Source organism: Poecile atricapillus, chromosome 20 (genome assembly GCF_030490865.1).
Source record: "Poecile atricapillus isolate bPoeAtr1 chromosome 20, bPoeAtr1.hap1, whole genome shotgun sequence".
Classification (NCBI taxonomy): domain Eukaryota; kingdom Metazoa; phylum Chordata; class Aves; order Passeriformes; family Paridae; genus Poecile; species Poecile atricapillus.
This window is the reverse complement of record NC_081268.1, coordinates 2,516,261-2,535,680: the sequence shown is the minus strand read 5'-3', so window position 1 is coordinate 2,535,680 and position 19,420 is coordinate 2,516,261. Positions and strand designations below refer to the sequence as shown.

General features: G+C 45.7%; 1 protein-coding gene across 6 annotated transcripts in view; it reads left to right on the top strand.

Moving 5' to 3' along the window:
• Nucleotides 1–19,420, top strand: part of DAB2IP (DAB2 interacting protein) — a 163,947-nt gene that overhangs the window by 48,787 nt on the left and 95,740 nt on the right. For all 6 annotated transcript variants that reach the window (XM_058853445.1, XM_058853446.1, XM_058853450.1 and 3 more), the window contains exon 3: nucleotides 17,342–17,460. In XM_058853445.1, the coding sequence (XP_058709428.1) occupies nucleotides 17,342–17,460 (119 nt within the window). The remainder of the gene's footprint in view (nucleotides 1–17,341; nucleotides 17,461–19,420) is intronic.

Below are 19,420 nucleotides of genomic sequence, written 5' to 3'. Positions count from 1 at the left end.
AGTGCTGAGTCCTGGCTGTCACTGCCCAGTGTCAGCACAGTGTGAGGAGTGTGAGCACACACTCCCCTCCCCGCTCCCTGCACACATCAGGTGTCTGGGCTGGCTCTCCTTGCACACAGCTGTTTTTCTTCAGAGAACACACAAATGGTCTTGCAGCAGGTTTGCTCCATGCTCAGGTTTGCTCCAGGTTTTCTCTGCAGGCCACACCTTCTTTACAGACTCAGCTGCTGCTTACCAAACTCAGGGAGGCAGAACCAGAACTTCAAAGGATAGACAATGGTGTAATCTGAAAGAAAATAATCTGAGCACACCCAGTTCACCTGAGAACATTTGCCCTGGTGAATGAGTCATGATTGGCAGTTTGGACAAAGAGTTTATTTTAGTTCTAGAAATTGTTCTTCCAGCCATCAGAACCTATTGATCTCAGTGAATGAGTATCCTTGAACCTTAAACAACTACTGTTGGTTGGTGAAAATGGCAAAACATGATGGGAAAATCTTGATTCTTTACAGGAAGAGGATTTGGGAATACTTTCCTTAGTGTCCTTGTAGGCAAAGAAAATAAAAAGCTGTTTATTCCTTTCCAATGGCATATATCCTGCTTTTTGGGTTTTTTGAGAAGCTATTCCAGCTTTGAGCAGGTCAGCCCCTGGTGGTGGAACAGCTGTGGGATGCAGTTCCTTGCTTTGAGCAGCTCTGTTACTCAGTGTGGATTAAATAAGGGCAGCCATCACACGGGTAATACATGACATTTGTCTTCTCTGAGTTCAAATCCACCCTCATCTCATTTCTCCCCCGCTCCCCCTCCGAGTGTCACTGCATTAATATGAATGGCTTCATTAGGTACAGTTGGTGCGGCTGCCCAGCCTTCAGCAGATGTCTGACTTTAGAAATATATTCTCCCTCACCTTCCTTCATTAACCAGAGGAACATTAGCAGTCAGTCCACTCCAGCCACTGGGAATAGTAATTAGTGCCTTAGTTTAGTGGTAATGGGATTATTACTTTTGAGCCTGCTGTTGTAGGTTTGGAAATTGTAAGCTTTTCATATTTTACAGCTGATTGTTCTTCCCTGACATCTCCATCCTTCTGCTGTTGAGTCTCCAAGGGCCTGGGAAGCTCAGGAGCCATTGGATTCAGCTATTTTGGCAGTGTTGCACTCCCAGTTGCTTTCTTTCGTTTCAAAACTAGAGCAAACTAGGGTGGAAATTTGGGAACTTCCCTTGGGACTTCTCTTCCCATACAGAAGTCTGTCAGGCAGGTTACAGATAATTGGGCATTGTGGTTTTTGAAAACAAGAGCTCCTGGTAGTTTTTGAATTATAGAATATAAACCTTGAAAATCAAGTCTTAAGATTTCTATATCTCAGTATGTGACTTAACTGTTCTTACCCCCTCTCCTAAAAGAAATTTTTAATGAAGCTTCTTAAACTTAGAAAATTCTCCTGTAGTCCTGGTTATCTCATGCTGTATAAGAATTATTTTCCATGTAAATCCCTCCCTTCACTTCCATGCTCTCAGAGCTCTGTATGAGCTGATGCAGAATGAGAAATTTGAGGCTCCAACCCAAGTGATCCCTGAGCTGAGGTCCCTTGTCCTGAGCCTGCTCTCAGAGCCAAGTGTTGAGATTTTAATCTCCACATCCAGTGGGCACCTGGCAGCAGCTGGTGATGCTGCAGGGCTGGAGACACCAACGTGTCCCTTCTCCGTGGCCGTGATTAAAGCCTTGCTTTTAGAAGAATCTAGAGAAGCATTTTGCCTCTCTGAGTTGAATCCCCATAGTTTGAGGTGTGAGATGGGTTAAACCTGAAATTTGTGGGGTATTTTGACAAACTCAGGGGCCAGAAGCTGGGAAAATCTGCTGAGTGCCAATGAAATTCCTCTCTGTGCCCACCTTACAGGGAAGTGGTGCAGGGGAGGATTTGCTGAGTCTCACTGGGGAGGACTCACTCCCATCCCATCAAGCACTGCCATCTATTGACTCCTTCTGTTAGAGCCCAATTTACTTCATTTGCTATGAAAATATCTCAGGCCAGGCAAAATCCAAATTGCCAAAAAACTTGAGGAAGCATCTGTATTCTGTCTTTTACTAAACAGAATTTAGGATTTATTTCTCCAGCCATTTAATCCTCAGTTCTAGCATTAATCATTTGCTTTCCAGGAGCACAAAAAACACTTTAGTGCTTCTTCTGGTTGAAGCCACATTGGCTCCAAAAATCCCCCAAAACCACACCAAAACACAGTTTTTCTTCTCCTTGTAACATGAACTTGTTTTCCTGCAGTTTTCCTGCCTGTTTGGGCCTGGTACACAGCTGAATTTGCAGTGATCCATCATAAGCTACTCTTACAGCATTCCTCCATCTATCCTGGTTTTAATCCTTGATAAATGAAGTATTAAATACTAATGGCAGTAAATGGAAACTCCTGGAGAGATGAAAGCGAAGAGCCCTTCTGCCATTCCTCTTCACTGAACATAATCCTAAATAATGGGATCCCAGTTCAAGCTGCTGTGGACAAGATATTGAAGGATTTTTTTTCCCCCCCAAGTTTTTGCATGTACATAATACACACTCTATTTTCCTTTTTTTTTTTTTTTTTTTTAAACATTCATGTAAATTATATTATAATGATTTGACTTTGGAGAATTTATGTTCCTGTATTATGTGGAGAGTGGAATGGCACTTCCCTCGGCATGATCACCCCTATTTAATTGAAATGTAATTGTTTACTAAACCATTGCAGCTCAAAGGGAAAATTACTGTCATTTTGGTCTGTGGTTGCATACATTAAAGTGCCCCTTTTGCAGGGATTGAATTTAAAGAGAATAGAAACATTATCAGAGATGATATATAAACATAAAGCCATTATCATTAAACTGTCAGCTGCAACTGACTTTGGGTAACCAGCGTTAGTGGCAGCAAGAAATATGGAAATTACTTGGAGAATGTATCTGTCAGTTCAGTCACTGCTTCTGCAATAGGCCATGCTTGGAAGCTTTGGGGTTGTGAACATTTTAGGGATTGGAAGAAAAATGAGGTCATTTGGAGGCTTTGCAGCTATTTCCAGTCTCCCTGGTACTGCTTGGCAGAAATCAGGAGGGCTCATCTGGCTCTCAGAGGGGGTTTTCAGGTACCCAGCACCCAGACCTTGTACCTTGAGCATCCTTTGTGGATGGATTTCCAGGCTCTCCACAAAGGTGGTTCATTCTTACCACCCTCATTTTCCAGCTGGGAAAATTGAGGGAGGGAAAACTTAACTAACTTAAATTTGATCGTGCTCCAAAGCCCAAAAATACATCCTGAGCTGAATTTCTTCATTTCTAATTCCCAGTCCTGGTGTTAACCACTAGCTAAGCTATTCCTAATTACCTCTCTGAAATCCTCCTCAGTTTCAAGAGAATTAAATATTCTCCAAATTGATGCTGTAATGTGAAAATGAGTAAGAGGGTTCCTGGACTCCCAAGTCCTTGTTCTTAGGGCAGAAATGCCTCGACTTTCTTACTTTCTCTGCCTGCACCTCATATTGTCAAATTTCCAATTGCTTGCTATTTGAATTAGAGCCCTCTGCCTTATTTGTCTAAGTCATCTTATTAAAATAAATCTGTGAGTATTTTTGATCTTTAATTTTTGCTTGTCCTTTATGAGACATGACATAAATTCTAGTTAAGGTATGAAGGATAAATTTCATTTTGAAAAAGGGAATCTTTTTCCCTACTCAATGCTCCCTAGCACAGGGATTGGAAGGTGAACCTGACTGTAAATATATTTTTAATTCTTTGAGTCTGACCTTGTATCTTGATTATTTTTTAAGTAAATCTGAAATTTCCAGTTGGGGAGTACTGGAAGACAGCATGGTCAGAGATAGGAAGGACTGTCAGATTTCAACACAGAGCTGCAGTCCAAACCACTGAGGATTTATGATGTGCATCAAGCAGGAGACAAGAATGACAGGATAAAAGACATGGTGCTATGACCTGCTTCACTGAAAGGGGTTCAGCAAGGCAGGGTATGGATTTTTTCCCTTTTTGAACTGAGTATGTTCCAGGGAGGTCTCTTTGTCAGAGCCTGCAGCTGTCTGAAGGACAGTTTTAGAGAAAAGAAGAGCATAAGGGCTCATCAACAGCTTAATTCACACACTGAGGCCATTTCTCTATAGAAGTAGGAGTGATCCTGTTGTGGTTTTTGTGGGGTTCTGGCCTGCATTTGATTGCTGCCACACGGGGGTGGCTGGGCAGCAGAGGCTTCCCGGGGCAGGGCTGGCTCTGCTGGGGCAGTGAGGAGGGGATGGCAGTGACCTGGTGCTGCTCCATCTGGAGGAGGCTTGTGAGGATCCTCACAGTGCCCAGGCAGAGCCCCTGGCTTAACCTGCAGCTTCCACCGACAGGGAAATGCCACAAAGCAGCGAATTTCTGTGCCCCAGCACCACGGAAATGTGTTCTGGACTAGAACAGGAGCTCATCTTGTTGCTTCCTGTGTGAAGCTTGGGCAGTGCATAAACAGGGAAACTTGTGCTTCTGGGGAAGATAAAGTCAAATACTGTGTAGTTCTTGGGTGGGAAAGCGGAAAACAAATGTTTCAGGAAGTTGCCTGGCTCTGCAGAGGGTCTGAATTGGCACAGTTCCATTGGTTTTGTTCAGCTGCTGCAGATGTTTACACTTTCTCAGCCTCTGAGGACACTGGACCGATCCCTCTGGGCTGTGTGAAACCCGTGACTCCGAGCAGGGCTCAAGGTCCCAGGGTGAACAGCAGAAAATCCTTGGGACTGGGACAGATTCCTTGTGCCAGGAATGAGAAGGGAAGGAGTGAGAGTGAGAAAGCAGCTCCAAACTCCCTCTCCCCAGAAAGCCTGAGCAAGTTTTTGTGGCTAAACCTGTGCTGTTCTCCCAATTTCATGACTCTCCTCAGATCCCTCCATTCCTCCACTCCTGGGGAAGCAGTGTTGTAGCCAGATGAGAAATACCAACAGCTCCTGTGTGTTTTCATGGAGAGAGCCCATGGGAGGAATATTTAACATTTAGGCAGTAAGTAGGGCTAATAGGAAATGCTAATTCACATTTCATTCTTTTGATCAGTGTATATTGAATGATAATTACAGTGATAGTACTTGGCACTTCTGTAGCACCTTTCATCTGGAGCTGTTAAAGTGTTCTGCCAATCTGAATGAATTCAGGCTTGCAGGCACTGTGGGGTTGCAATTTACCATAATGCCTGAAAATAAATGGTAAACTAAGGCCTGGGAAGATTATACCACTTTTCCTATCATTCAAAATCTGTGTGAAGCAGTTGGGGCTATGTAGTAGTGCTGCTGGTCATCTCATAAGAAACAAAACCAACTCAAGGCGTCACTATAGATGGTGAAAGTGGTTTAAACCAGCCAGGTGACTGGCCTTTACTCTCTAAAACATGTTTGTTTGGCATTTTTTGTGGTAATTTACCAATTCAATATACACTCAGGTGCTCTGGTGTATTTTTGTTTGAATTCCCCCCACAAAGACAGAGAAACAATCTCAGATTCTCCCTGGATTTTTCAGCAACATACTTGGATCCATATCCATTCTTTAGAGATTTCCATCTCCAAAGGATGATTTGAACAGAAATGTTCATTTCAAAGCTACTATAAGAAAAAAACTGGTAGTTTTTCAGTCTCTTCCCAGGAAGCCCAAGTGCAAACAGCCTGGACTAATTGATAGGCTGTAGGGAGGCAAATGGACCTGACTGGTTTCATTTCTATGGAGTGAATGAAAGGCAGAAAGTAAACAAACAAAAGCTTCAATTTGTTTAAACCTCTGGGCACTGAAAACTCTCACATTGCTGGTAGCACAGAGAAAAGAGGGCCATTAGAATATCCAACATGACAGTGTCCCTTTAATTTGTTTCTGGGTCACAGATAAAGAATTGTCCTGCAGATATGAAAGGTAGGATAATAAACACATTCCATTCTCCCTCTTTCAGTAGCACTGACATTGTGCTTTCAGAAAACAAGTCAAAGCGTGGAAGGCATTATCTGAATCTCCTGGAGACTGGAACATGAGTGCCCATTGCATCAGGACCTTCATCTCTGAACTCCATTCACTGGGGATTTGTACTGCTTTAGCTCAGGGATATTCAGTATTTGCTTAAATACTGAATTCATTGCACTGCAATTCATAGAAATCTGTGTCATTGCCACAGTTCACCCTGAGCAGTTTTCACTACGTGTCTACCAAGTTTTGTTTTTGAGGCAGATTTTTTCTCTAATTTAGACTAAACACTTCTCCTTAATTGCCAGAACATATTTTGAGCCATAATTTCTTGGTCTTTCACTGCAGATGGTTCACATGGCACCTGTGGACTTCAGTAATAATGAGGTAATAATGGTAATAATTATTACCAATAATTTGGTAATGATGAGGAATTTGGTAATAATTTCCTGTGCCAGGAAATCGTGGGAGAGATGCCCCATCCCAGCTGGCAGTGATCTCATCTGTGTTGTTCATCCCATGGAAGTGGCTGAGCTTCAGCAGATATAGAGGAGCTTATGGCCCTTGATTGTTTGGAAGTTGTTTTGGAGGTTTCCTCTTCCCCTCCAAATGCACATGCTGTGTGTGTCTCCTCGTGTGAGGCTGTTTCTCCAGGTGGTGACACTGTTGTTCCAAACCAAGTGCAGCTGCTTGGAACAGCAGGTCTGCTTCCATTCTCTCCTGGTGATTGCATGGACTCAGGACATCGCAGCTAAAGAACTTTGGTTCCTGGCTCTGGGTGGAGCACACATGGGAAGATGACATTGATTCCTAGATAGTTTTTTTCAAACTTTAGTTGCCATGGAAACAAGATTCCCTTTCTCCTCCATGCTGTCACTTTTCCTCAGCACTGCACTCTGATAAGCAATAGGCTGTGTTTGTCCTCCCCACACTCTTTCTTCCCAGTGATATTCATGGCTCAGGCATCAAGGATAATTTGAGAGAGCTGGGGAAGCTCTGCTGCTTTTCCTGAGGTGTTCAGGTGTTCCCAGGCCTGGCACTCTGCCAGAAACTTTCTTGTCTTTATCTTCCTCCGTAATTACAGTGGATCATATCTTCCCTGCAACGTTTTTCAAAGCACCAAGGAAATTAGCTCCAGAACTAATCATGTCTTTATTTCCTGAATGGCTCTGTGTAGTTCCCTACACAGCTCTGCAGAATGGGATTCACCCTGAGCAGTGTAACCTGTCCCTGTCCCTGCCCTTGTCCCCTCCCTTCATTCCTGCCTTTTGCAGGAATTGGAGATCATCTCCATGGCATTCCCATGGTGGCACAGCCTGGCCTGACTGGAGCACATCATTAAAGTTACTTTACCTGACTAAACTCAAGGTTAATTTCCTTTCCATTTCCCAAGGGGTCCCATGGCAAAGGCGAGGGGTGATGGGGACAGGCTGCTCCTGGACAGAGGCTATTTAGACACAAGAAGAATAAAATTTTTGCTGTTTTTAGGGGGTGGAGGAGGAGACCTTCATATCCCTTCCTGGGAAACAAGGGAGTGTCCCAGCTGCTGTGGCCCTGGCTGTGACTGAGGGACACATGCTGGCCCTGCCCTCGGGCCCTCTGGGAACGAAACCTTCCTTGATAATTAGCAACCAAGTCAAAAATAGTTAAGGAATAAGCGAATGACACTTAAATCTGCCTGATAGAATTGAAATTTCCTGCGGGGTGACAAACTTCTGCTTTAAAGACTGTAAATCCACTGCTAATAATTAGGCAAGAAATAGTCACTGCTAAGACCCAAAAATAGGATCTGTCACTTGCAATGTCTGTCTTATTATTTTGAGGGATAAACCAGCACTGAACTTAATTTTTGCCTCCAGTTCCTGAAGGATATTCTTTTTGGTTTATATCTTTCAGTGTGAGTGTTTTAAGAGAATTGTCAGGTGTGCTGCCTCACATCACCTTCCTCAGCACCTCAGCCCAAAATCATGAGCTGAGGAGGGAAAGAAAAGGAGTAAAGGTGGAGAAAAAGAGCGGGGAGTAGTCTTGCCTTGGTTTTCATTTCTCTCTGAGCTTTCTTAATCAAAAAGCTCTCTGATCTTTGTGTCCTGAAGGATGGAGAAATCATGAAAGCCAGGCTGGTACTCTTGGAAATGTCACATGTGCGTTTTATTTATCCTTCCATTGTAATTTTTCTCCCTTTTTCCAAAGCTGCAAGTAGGAGGTGAATCAAACTGAAATAGTCATTTTCATAAATTCTGATATGAGGATAAATGAACTTCATCTTCAGTATTTGCACAATGTCTGGGAAGTGAGTTGTCTAGGGAGGTAGATAGGGGAAATGCAGGGCTGATGTATCATCTGAATTCCAGTTGGTATTCCCCACACCTTCACAAAAGTGAGCATTTTTTGTTTGATTGCAGCTGTAATTATTGCTGAATACAAATGTTCCAATTTAAGCGGCAGAAATGTGGGGAAAGTCTTTGAAGCCAAGAGCATCTGCCTGGAACATGAGTTTCATATTTGAATGAATAACTTTTACTGCAAAATTACACAATGAATCCCTATATTCAAAAGATAATAATATTTTTTTTTACTCTAAACACATCATCTACCAACTGCTTTTTAAAATTTATTGGCTTGGCAGCTGGTTTTGTAGAAAATGTGTTACTAAAAGCACACAAGGTTTGTCAGAGAAAATGAGGCAGCTTGGTGTTGATACCTTCCTGTAGACTTAGAGCTGGCCATCAATATTGTGGAAAATGGGATTCTCTGTTCCAGCATTTGCTCTCCCCCAGAGGTTTCAGGTGGAAGTGAGCAGGGAGGTGCCTGACACAGCAGGACATCAAAGTAGGGAAAGCAGGGATAAAACACACTCATGAACCAGTTTACTCTGCATCATACCCAAAGGTGGCCTTTAAAAGGGAGCAGTAATGCAAAGAGGTTTATGGAGATGGTTTTCTCCTCTCCCCTGTGTGTTTATTGCTCCTCCTGGCGAGCTCTGATACCTGTTTTACCAGGAGCGATGTATTTGGATGGTTGGAGGGCTGGTTTAGGAGTGAGCACTTGAGAAGTAATCCTGGCTTTGCAGCTTATCTGGGGACAGTCAGTGTAGCAAATCACTTGGACAGCTCTGCCTTCACCCCCTCCCTCTGTGCCCTGCTAAAAACTCTGTTCTGACAGCATCTCCTACCTGCTCTCCCACCTCCTCGAGCCTGCCCTGGTTTCTCCCTCCTTGGACAGTAAGCTTGTTGAAGCATGGATCTGCCTGGGGACTGCCTTTTAAAAAGGCATATTCTCATTTCTGAGATTGGGAAAGAATTAAATTAATCTGCTTTATATGAAAAAAAACTTTTTTTTCCTGAAACAGAAGGGCACAATGGTTGATGCCAACTATTCCTAGACAGGTTTTGTACCTGGTGTAACTGTAGTGAACCCAGGGGTCAGTGACCCACTGGAGCTCAAGTGCTGCCCCACAGAAATTGTTCCAAAGTGCAACTCTTGAAAGCTCCTGAGCTCCTTAGCCCTTGGCAAAACCCCAAGGGAGCTGGATCAGGATGTTTCAGAGTTTTGGATACAGCAGTTTGTCCTCTGGGTTGGGGGGACTCCATTTGTGCCTGTTAAATAAGGAAACTGCTCCATCCCACTGAAATCCTCCTGCAGGTGCCATCCTTGCCTGGCATCCCCGGGCCAGGCTGTCCCCAGTCCTGCTCTCTCTGGGTGAATCACTGGGTTTGCTCTTCAAGGTTACTTGCATTCTCCCTGTGTCTCTGTTTCTGCATCTTTCATCCCTGATTGCTCAATTACCCTTCTTCTACCTTCCCAAGGAATATTTATCTGTCTTGTTGGGATGTGAAATGTTGACAGTATGATAATTACGGAGCTGGGAACAAATAATCCAGAGTAGTATGGGTTTGTTTTAATAGGAGAACAAAAGAATCCAAATTGGAGAACCAGGTGATCCCTGAATAACAACAACTGTCAAAGTGTGGTTGTCATCTGGATTTCTTCCTGACACTTGAATTCTTTCATCCTTTATTAATGTTCCACCTGTTCCCTGTCCACGTTCCGTGGGAGTCATTGGTGCTAATTGAAAAATGCAGACCCAGACTTCCCAAGGTTCCTGTTACTTTACCAAAGGCTGGGAAGGGAATCTTCCCAGAACAGAAAAGGAACAGAATGAAATTTTGCAAAGAAGCAATTAGCTGAAAATATCAGGGAGAATGTCCAGAGCTGAGAGCTGCCAGTCCATGGAATTCTTTCTCCAGGGCAGTGGGAGAAGACCCTGTGACCAAGGCAGTTTCAACAGGATAGGTAAAATCTTTATGAAAATGGAGCTCAAGCAGCAATCCTTTATTGGCCAGAGGTGGGAAAGGGATGAGATGTTGTGTGTTAATGTGTTCTGTTACTGCTGCTTCTCTGTGATTTGCTGATACTCACGTGTGTGAGATTTGCCATATTCATAATTAACCCCCAGTGCTTCTCATTTGATGTAATTCCAGCTTTCCTGACCTGGCCAGACCCACACTGTCCCCTGGGTGACCTGGGGGACATCAGTGCATCTTCATCTGATTTTTCAGATGGGCTGAGTGGAGTGTTTGCAATGTCACTGCAGATCTGATTCATCTCTGGCCGTGGCAGGGCAGTGTTGCTAAGCAGCGCTTACAACATGAGCTGCTTCTCCCATTCCAGGGCTGCTTCATGGCCTGGCTCCAGACATCCCTCTCACCATCCTAAGTGCTGGATCTCTGTGTTTATCCTTCAACAAGAGCATGAGTCTGACCACAGTGTGTGGAGCAGCAGGGTTGGAGTTTTTCTTGCCAGTTCCATCTGGCCACACAATGGGTTTGCAGATATTTTGTCATTCCTTTGGGGTTTAGCCTAATTCCAAGACACTTCTGTCTCGGAGGGGCTTTCCTCACCCCTTTAGAATGAAGTTTCTGGGTAACATCAGTCAGAGCAAGTGGTGGTTCCTTGCTCCTAGTGAGACATCAGGAGAGGTTTAGATGAGATATTAGGAAGAATTTCTTCATGGAAAGGATTGTCCAGTGTTGGAACAACTGCCCAGGGAATGATAGAGTCACCATTCCTGGAGGTGGCACCTGGGGACGTGGTTCAGTGGTGAACAGAGTGGTGGTGCTGGGTTGATAGCTGGACTATGGTGGTATTAAAGGTCTTTTCCAACCTTAAAAATTCCATGATTGTCTGATCTGCTTCTGCCCCTAGGGCTCACAGGGTGACTGGGAACAGTCCTGAGATTCATCAAATTAAATGGAGCAAGAGACACTGAGGGACTTTGCACCCACATGAACAAAGGCATGGGTTCAGGAGGAGCACACACATTAATCTGTGGTGCATTTCTAGGCCCAGAGAGGATAAATTCTTTTGGTTTTCCTTTGAAGTTCACATCTTTCCTGCTCTGCAGACTTTGGGAAACTTTTGCTCTCCTTTTCCTTTTCCCTGGGATTGCATTGAGCAAATCTCCAGAGCAAGCTGGGCTTTGCCATGTAAACAGAATTTGGAGGTGTTGGTTGATAAACTTGCAAAAGTGTCATTTCCTAATGTTTCTGCAGGTTTCTCATAAGTTTGGGGGTGTCTTCAGCCTCAAGGTTGACACTCTCTTGCCTCCCATGTGCCCAAGTTCAAAACAGCCCCCATACAGGCCTCATTTATCCTGGAAATGCACTTTTTGGGAAAGGGAATTCCATAGGGGCTGTGTGCTCGGTCACCTGAACAGAGCCCTTCATCACACCTGACAGGAGCAGAGCTGCAGGACAGCAAAGCAACTTATAACTCCAAAGTTCAAATCAAAAAGAGCTGACAGAAATAAATGATATATGAAGTGTTTGAGGGGCTACAGACACTTCCAGCCCTGTGCTTCTACCACTGAACAAATGAAAAATATTTGATCCATAAAGGTCAGTGCTTTACAGAAATTCCCCTCCTGCCCTACTTCAGTGCCAGGGACCACTTGGGGGATTATTTCTGTTCTTGGGCTTCCAAGAGACACAAATGGTGCCTGAACTCACCCTCAGGGTTGTTTTGGGCTCTGCATTCTTGGGGTAGCTCAATGCAGTCGTGTTCTAGAGAGAGAAAGGTAAAAATGTGCACTTAGATGTCTTTACCTAGTCAGAAGCAGCATCAGATGCTCCCCAAAAAAGGTTTCTCTTTTATTTTGAAAGCTAAGACTAACACTGGTAATTGTAGAAATGGGTAAACTCACTTGTTTGGAACATTTATGGCTATAAAAGGATGCTTAGTGTTGGCACAGCTCTACTTGTTTCACAAATACAAATATTAATTATCCATTCAGTGGAGCCTCAATAAAAGGATATTTCCATGTGCTGTGCAGGAGGAGAAAAAAACCCAAACTAATTCCAGAATTAAATTAAGTTTAATATAAAAAACCAAAAACTGTAAATCCCAGAATAAGGATGAGTCTGGTAGAAAAGATTTACTCCCAGTTTTAAACCTTATCCGTGACATAGCAGAACACATGGAGACCTGGGCTGAAAGGCTGCATTGCACACTTGTACTCACAGCAAACATTTATTTATAGCAGTTTCCTTATTATGAGTAGTGAAAAAATTCCTGATGTCCTCCCATGTCCCCCAGAGTTGAGATTTGCTTGAACTAAAACAAAAAGATGTGGAAGAACTATAAAAATAAACCCATCTGTTCAGTATTCTTGTGATCTGCCTTTGTAGGGGTTGTTCTGTGTGGGTTTGGGGTGAGAAGTCAGGCTTGTGTCTGTGCTTCTGTCTGACCAGTGCCCTCCCAGTGCCCTCCCAGTGCCCTCCCAGTGCCCCCCAGTGCCCCCCAGTGCCTCCCAGTGCCCCCCAGTGCCCCCCAGTGCCCCCCCAGTGCCCCCCAGTGCCCTCCCAGTGCCCTCCCAGTGCCCCCCCAGTGCCCTCCCAGTGCCCTCCCAGTGCCTCCCAGTGCCCTCCCAGTGCCTCCCAGTGCCCCCCAGTGCCTCCCAGTGCCCCCCAGTGCCCCCCAGTGCCCTCCCAGTGCCCTCCCAGTGCCCCCCAGTGCCCCCCCAGTGCCCTCCCAGTGCCCCCCCAGTGGCCCCCAGTGCTCCCCAGTGCCTCCCAGTGCCCCCCAGTGCCTCTCAGTGCCCTCCCAGTGCCCTCCCAGTGCCTCCCAGTGCCCTCCCAGTGCCCTCCCAGTGCCCTCCCAGTGCCCCCCAGTGCCTCCCAGTGCCCTCCCAGTGCTTCCCAGTGCCCCAAGCCAGACCTCACACTGCCCCAGCCTCTCCCTGTTTTCCTGGCTTAAAGAACACGAAGAGCTGCCAGGACTCTTCCAAAGAAAGCTGCTCATGAGGCATCCAGCCTGATTTATCGATATATCATTTTTTAAATTTTATCTCTATTGTGTTTCCATGGTGCTGAATTTTTACCTTTATAACTTTATCGTGTGGGTTCACTGCGAGTGAACATTATTGGTGTGGGAGTCAGCTCCAGACACAAGACTTGCATCATTACTTTATGTTTAATAAAACAGGAGCTCCAGATTTTGCTGTCATTAACACTCTGCTCAGTTTTGTCCCCCTCCCTTTTTCTCTCTCCTTTCTGGTTTTTTTCGTGTTGCCCCAGGGCGTGTGGAATTCTACAGTTCCTGCATCTCAAAGGCATATGGTGCTGCTGGGTTTGCACATATGCTTTAAAAGTATTATAATACCAAAAATATTCAAACATTGTAATAGAATATAAGATTATATCCAGGTTCTAGGATAATTGAAAATGCCAAATTTGATAAGGAAGAAAAATTTAAAAGAGAGTCCCACCTTCCTCGATCTGCAGTGAGATGATGGCATTGGATTTTGGGTTTGTCAAATATGTAATAAAAGAGCCCAAATCACAGCAGATTTAATTGTGCTGTTTTGAATTGTGCCATCCTGTTTTAGCTGAAGTTACTGTGCTTGTGATTAAGCCATTCCTCAAAAGGATTTGTTTTGTTTTCTTCTGCCTTCATTCTTTGTGTCTTACAATGTCTTCAGTCAGCTCTTGTGATTAGAGCGATTGCACTCCGGGCTTGGAGATGTCAGAGGCAAAACAGCAGAAACAAAGCAAGAAAAGCAACGCTCTTGCACTTGGAAAGTGAAGTTGGTGCTCAGAGGGAGCTCTGTGTGCTCCCAGAGAAGCTGTGGCTGCCCCTGGATCCCTGGGAGTGTCCCAGGCCAGGCTTGGGATGCCCCCAGGACGGGGCTTGGAGCAGCCTGGGACAGTGGGAGGTGTCCCTGCCATGGCAGGGGTGGCACTGGGTGCTGTTTAAGGTCCTCCCAACCCAAACCGCTCTGGGATTCCATGGTTCACCCCCCTTTCTTGCCAGGCTCGATGAATTCTGTGCCACGTTGCTCTGTGGGCTTTCAGGGTTTGCATGGGGCCATTCTCCTGACCACAGTGATTGTCTCTAAAGACCCTAAAAGATCTCCTCTTGCTCAGACCTTAGGCTGTGCAGGGATCAGTTTATACAGCTGCCTCCATTGTAAAGGATATTTCATTATTTATTCTAGCTGAAGGGATCCTTGGGCACTGCAGATTTCTATTTTTTGTCATTTCATAGAGACTATTAACTTCTGAATGAAACCTTTCTCAGTTACTAGTTTAATCTTTGCTAAGATATTTTTACTGGTGGTGAATGCTGCCCACACACAGGAAGACACAATTCTGCCCTAGACATCTCTCAATATAAACTTAAAAGTGTATAAAGAACATGCATGCAAAGGGCAGTGCTTTAATTGCTGGAACTGCCAAGAATGCAGCTCAGCTAGAGGAGCAGGCAATGCTCAGAGGGTGGGATTAGCCTTGTTTGTCTGGAGATCAGAATCAAATGTTGTTTAAAGTCATAAATGAAGAAGAAATGCATCATGTCCTTATGATCTCACTAGGAAAGCTCGGCGGTCACACCCCAGGTCAGAATCTCTCTCTTGTATTTTCACAGACAAATTTCTGCCTTTTTTTCTTACCCCACCTAAAAATTACAGAAGGTATTAATTCACACATTAGGCTTTCTGATCTCTGGTGTGCACTATGGAGGTGCAAAGTATCACTATAGCAGCATAATTTATCAGCATTAAAATCTCTGACATCTCATTCTCCCAAGGAAGCTGGCAGTGAAAACAGAAAATGGCTCTGTGTGATTTCCTTCTGGTGGCAACAAATGTAAAAACAATGGGAAACAGAAGGAAAGTAATGTCTTGCTGCAACCCTAAATTCTAATTTCCAAATCCTGCACGAATCATGGAACAGTTGTGGAGATGTGGAATATACAATTGAGGAAGAAAAATGTCACCATTGCCTGCAGAAGGCATTTGGGTTTTTCCTTGTCGGTGCCCTGTCCAGAGTTCAAAGCTATTTCTGGATTGAAGAAGGGGCTTGATAAAATGAGGACATATTTGTGGGTGGGCTGGCAGTGATTAAGGAACTCCAATCTCTTGTTCCTGGGCCAGAACCTTCTCACCAGAGGAGTTTAGGGCAATGTCAGGTGTTTGGCCAGTCGTGTGTTTTCCCTTCACAGCAAATATTGGCCAGTGTCCATTGCAGGCAACCAGAGCCCAGTCCAGTCAGAGGCACAGGAACATGGAGAGTTGATAGGATGAGTGTGGGGCTGATACCACATTGATAGGGTGAGTGTGGGTCTGATATCACACTGATACCAGGAGTATGGGGCTGATATCACACTGATACCAGGAGTATGGGGCTGATACCACACTGATACCAGGAGTAGGAGGCTGGATAAGGTCTGAGTACCAAGGGAAACATCTTAACAATGCACTAGATAATGCAAATCCTCAAATTTTCTTTTCACAGCCATGTTTCTCTATAGTACAAAATTCTCTAAAGGTATTTCTCAGGGACAGAACCCTTTTGAAAAGGCCTTTGTTATCTCACAGGTTGGCTTTGTGCAGTATGACAGAGTGTACAATGTGATGGCCTGTGTTTTATACCTCCTGCTATTTCAGTCATGCAAATAGCTCCTGGAGAAATATTCACTCCACACAAATGCATATTACATACCTCGTTTGTAAGTAAAGTGGCACTTAATAAATGTGAAACACCTTTGGTTATCAAGATGTTTGAAATTCTTGGTGCACTTACGAACAGGAAAGTCACTTCCATAACAAGAGCCACACAGAGTGCCCAGGGAGATTTTGCAGCTTGAGAAAGACATAATGTGAGCCATGAATATCCGAGGTGGGGAAGGAGTGTTTAAATGGCATGAACAAATGACAGGCTCCATAGAAGTTAGACTGTGATTATCGCCCTGCAAGATATATTAAAGGTATTCATTTATAAAAGTGAGCTGCTAAGGATCTATTCCTGTGTGTTGAGTGGAGGAACTCCTGAGGCTCCTGCCTGGAGCAGGGGGTGCACTGTGGGCAGGGCTGGGATGCTGCTCTGGTACTCTCACCCTTCCTTCCTCACGCGTGTCAGAAGCTGTGCTTGATCCGTGGACATCTTCCCCCTTTCCTGGGGCTGGGGAAGGAAAGCAGTGTGTGCAGAACCTCATGTTCTGTGGGGTTTTGCTGACTTGTTTATGTGGAGCTGAAATGTTTCTTTACTGTGATGCTCCATAGAAGGAACACGCCTTCAGGCTTCACCCCAAAATCCTGGTTTCTCTTTAAAATGCCCCCCGCTTTTTCTGGCCAAAGTGTTTGACCCTCTCGCACCATTCTGATATGCTGTAGATGCTGGCCAGCACAGTAATATTATACTTTTAGTGCCTTATTTAGCGGAGAAATTAAATGTAATGTTCAGATTATGTAGAACATTAACTCCTAACAATAAGCAAATAACACATTAGAAGCTTTGCTATTAAATGGTTTGGTGCTGGCTCTGCTGTGGAGCTCTCCAGCTCTGTGACTTTTGTTCCGCGAGGGAGGAGGCTCGGCGGAGGAGAAGGAACGAGCCCGGCTCTCTGTCCTCTCTCTCTAAGGTGGTGCCCGTGCCCCGAGCCCACAGGCGGTGTTAGGACGAGCTTTACGGAGCTCCATCCATGTAGCCGGAACACCTGAGCCCGGCTGTGCCGGCCATGGCCGCGAGTCCCGGCGGCTCGGAGCAGGTACCGGGGCCGTGCCCGGCTCGGCGGGGGAGGCGTCTGGGCTGGGGCTGCCGGACCCTCGGCCAGCCCCCGCTCCCGTCAGGAGCCGCGATGTGCCAGTCCCGTCTTTCAGACGGGATTTTTATGGGAGCTGATGGTTGCCAGGGCAACAGAGGCTTCGGGGAGTCTGGCGCGCCGCAGCCCCGGCCGGGGAGCGCCGGGAGCAGATGTTGGCTGACGCCAGGCGCTGCCAGCGCTGCTCATGCGGGAGCTGCCGAGGACGCTGTGCCCGGCTGCACGGGCGGCTCCGCTCTCCCCGCTCCCCTCTGCCTTGTAATTTAGTATTCTTGTCTCACCCCACAGGGGTTCCTCAGCCGTCGGCTTAAAGGCTCCATCAAAAGGACAAAGAGCCAACCGAAGCTCGATAGGAACAGCAGCTTCCGGCACATTTTACCTGGCTTCAGGAGTGTGGACCATGAAAGGTAAGGGGACGTTTCGCGGAGGGTGTGGGGGAGAGAAAGACGATATTGATTTTTCCAGCGCTTGTGGAGATCTTGCTTGTCTTATTCAGAGCAAGGACTGCATCTCTGATAGAAGTAGACTCGGTTAATTGCAAGAGGGGTAGTTTTAATTTGTTGCTGAGGGTACGGTGCAAGCCCTGCCTTTTCAGGTTAAATTCCAGGTGCAGAGAAGCCTGACTGCTCTGCTTCCTCTTCCCCAATAAATCCTAAATTGATGCACCAGCGTATAAATAGCACAGAGATGCAGCAGCCAGAGCCGAGTGATGCAGGTGAGGGAGGGAGGGAGGGATGCTCCCGCGCTGGACTGCACCGATCACTACTGGGTTCCACACGGTAGGAACAATACCGTGCAACAATAACAACCACAATCTCCCCAAATCCCTCTGTCCCCTCTCACACATCCGGCTCCATCCCGCAGTTGTCTGCCGTCATTACACGGAGATGGAGCCTCGGCGTGTGGCCGGAGCTGCTGCTTCTGCCTGAGCCATGACAGGAGCTCAGTCCAGGAGGGATGTGTTGCAGGGAATGTGCAGATGGATCTGATAAAGCATTTCACGTGGGATGGCCAGTACTGGAGCAAACTGAGAGTAAAATAGAAGAGAAATGAGATCTTTGAGATTCTTCAGCTGGTTAGAAAGTAGAGCAGCTCTTTAGTGGATTTGTGTGTATTTCTGTCTGTGTAGATTTGTGTTAGTGTGAGCTTCAGACAGGCACCGCTCGAGGTAAATTCATGTGTAAATTCACATGCAGATCAAGGTCGTGCTTGGGGAAGACAGGTTCATTTACCAACCACAACCCAGTGGTTTGCTTCCAAAAGGAAGATCTTTCAACCTTACATAAATCATTTTGGGGAGTGACAGAAATATTGAAGTGCCAGGAAAAGTCTGTGTCTGAAAATTCCGCCAGGCTGGACATACCCTGATGTAACCAGTTCAGAGCAGTTTAATACACCAGGATGGTACTTGAGAAACCATTGAGTAAATACTTCACTTTGAAAAGCAATGGCAACTTACTTTGTTTTAGCTGTACTTATTCATTGGAGCTTTTGAAGCTCACAAACAATTGTCAATCTGGATTTTACCTAACCTATTGCAGCCTCCTAAGATTTTTCCTTCTGGATTCTGCAAGTGAAGTGATTGTGCTGGTTAGTGCCAAGTAAGATTTCAGGTATTACTCTCTGGGCAGGCAGAGTTGGTTTGATTCCTGTGCTGCAGTTTTCCCAAACGCTCGAAGTAGGGCACTGTGTTCCAGAGGGAAGCGAGCGGAGCCGGGTGGCCGGGAATGTGCCTACGGTGCTGCTGCTTTGCTCAAAGAACAGGCAGATTAGGCAAGGTTTCCCTTCTACCTGGATGAGTTTTGTTTCATTCTGTGACTTGGCAGGATAGCACATGGGAATTAACTGTTCTGGCCAGCCCTGCAGCCAGAGTCATTTTCCCAAATTAAGCCTTGTAATTTCCCTGCCCTCCCAGCACAGCAGCCCCGGGAGCTGGCTGGGCTTCCCGAGACCCAGATGTACTGCAACTTCTCCTTAAAGAGACTCGGGGAATCCGAGTCACATTTGCAGCACAGAGCTTAAAGGGTGTCTTAGAGGAGAGTTGGCACTTGGCAGCCTCCAATAACCAAGGATTTGTTTATATGAGTATGAGAAACTGAAAATGAATGCTACCTTCATGATACCTGAGATTAGACCTTCTGTTAGGCAGGCATCTCTCAAAAATGCACTTCTTCTGTGATACACAGACATCCCTGAGCTGCAGGACACTGAGACTCAGAGGCTTTTGACAGCAGGCTCTTAGTCCCTCGCTGCCATCGCAGTGTCAGATCTGTCAGGTGAGCAGGAGTCCTCTGCAGGAGAGCTTGGCCTTAGGGACTGTTGCTCTCAGAGAGGTGAAAGCAAAGCAGCAGCTGGGTCTCTCAGTCA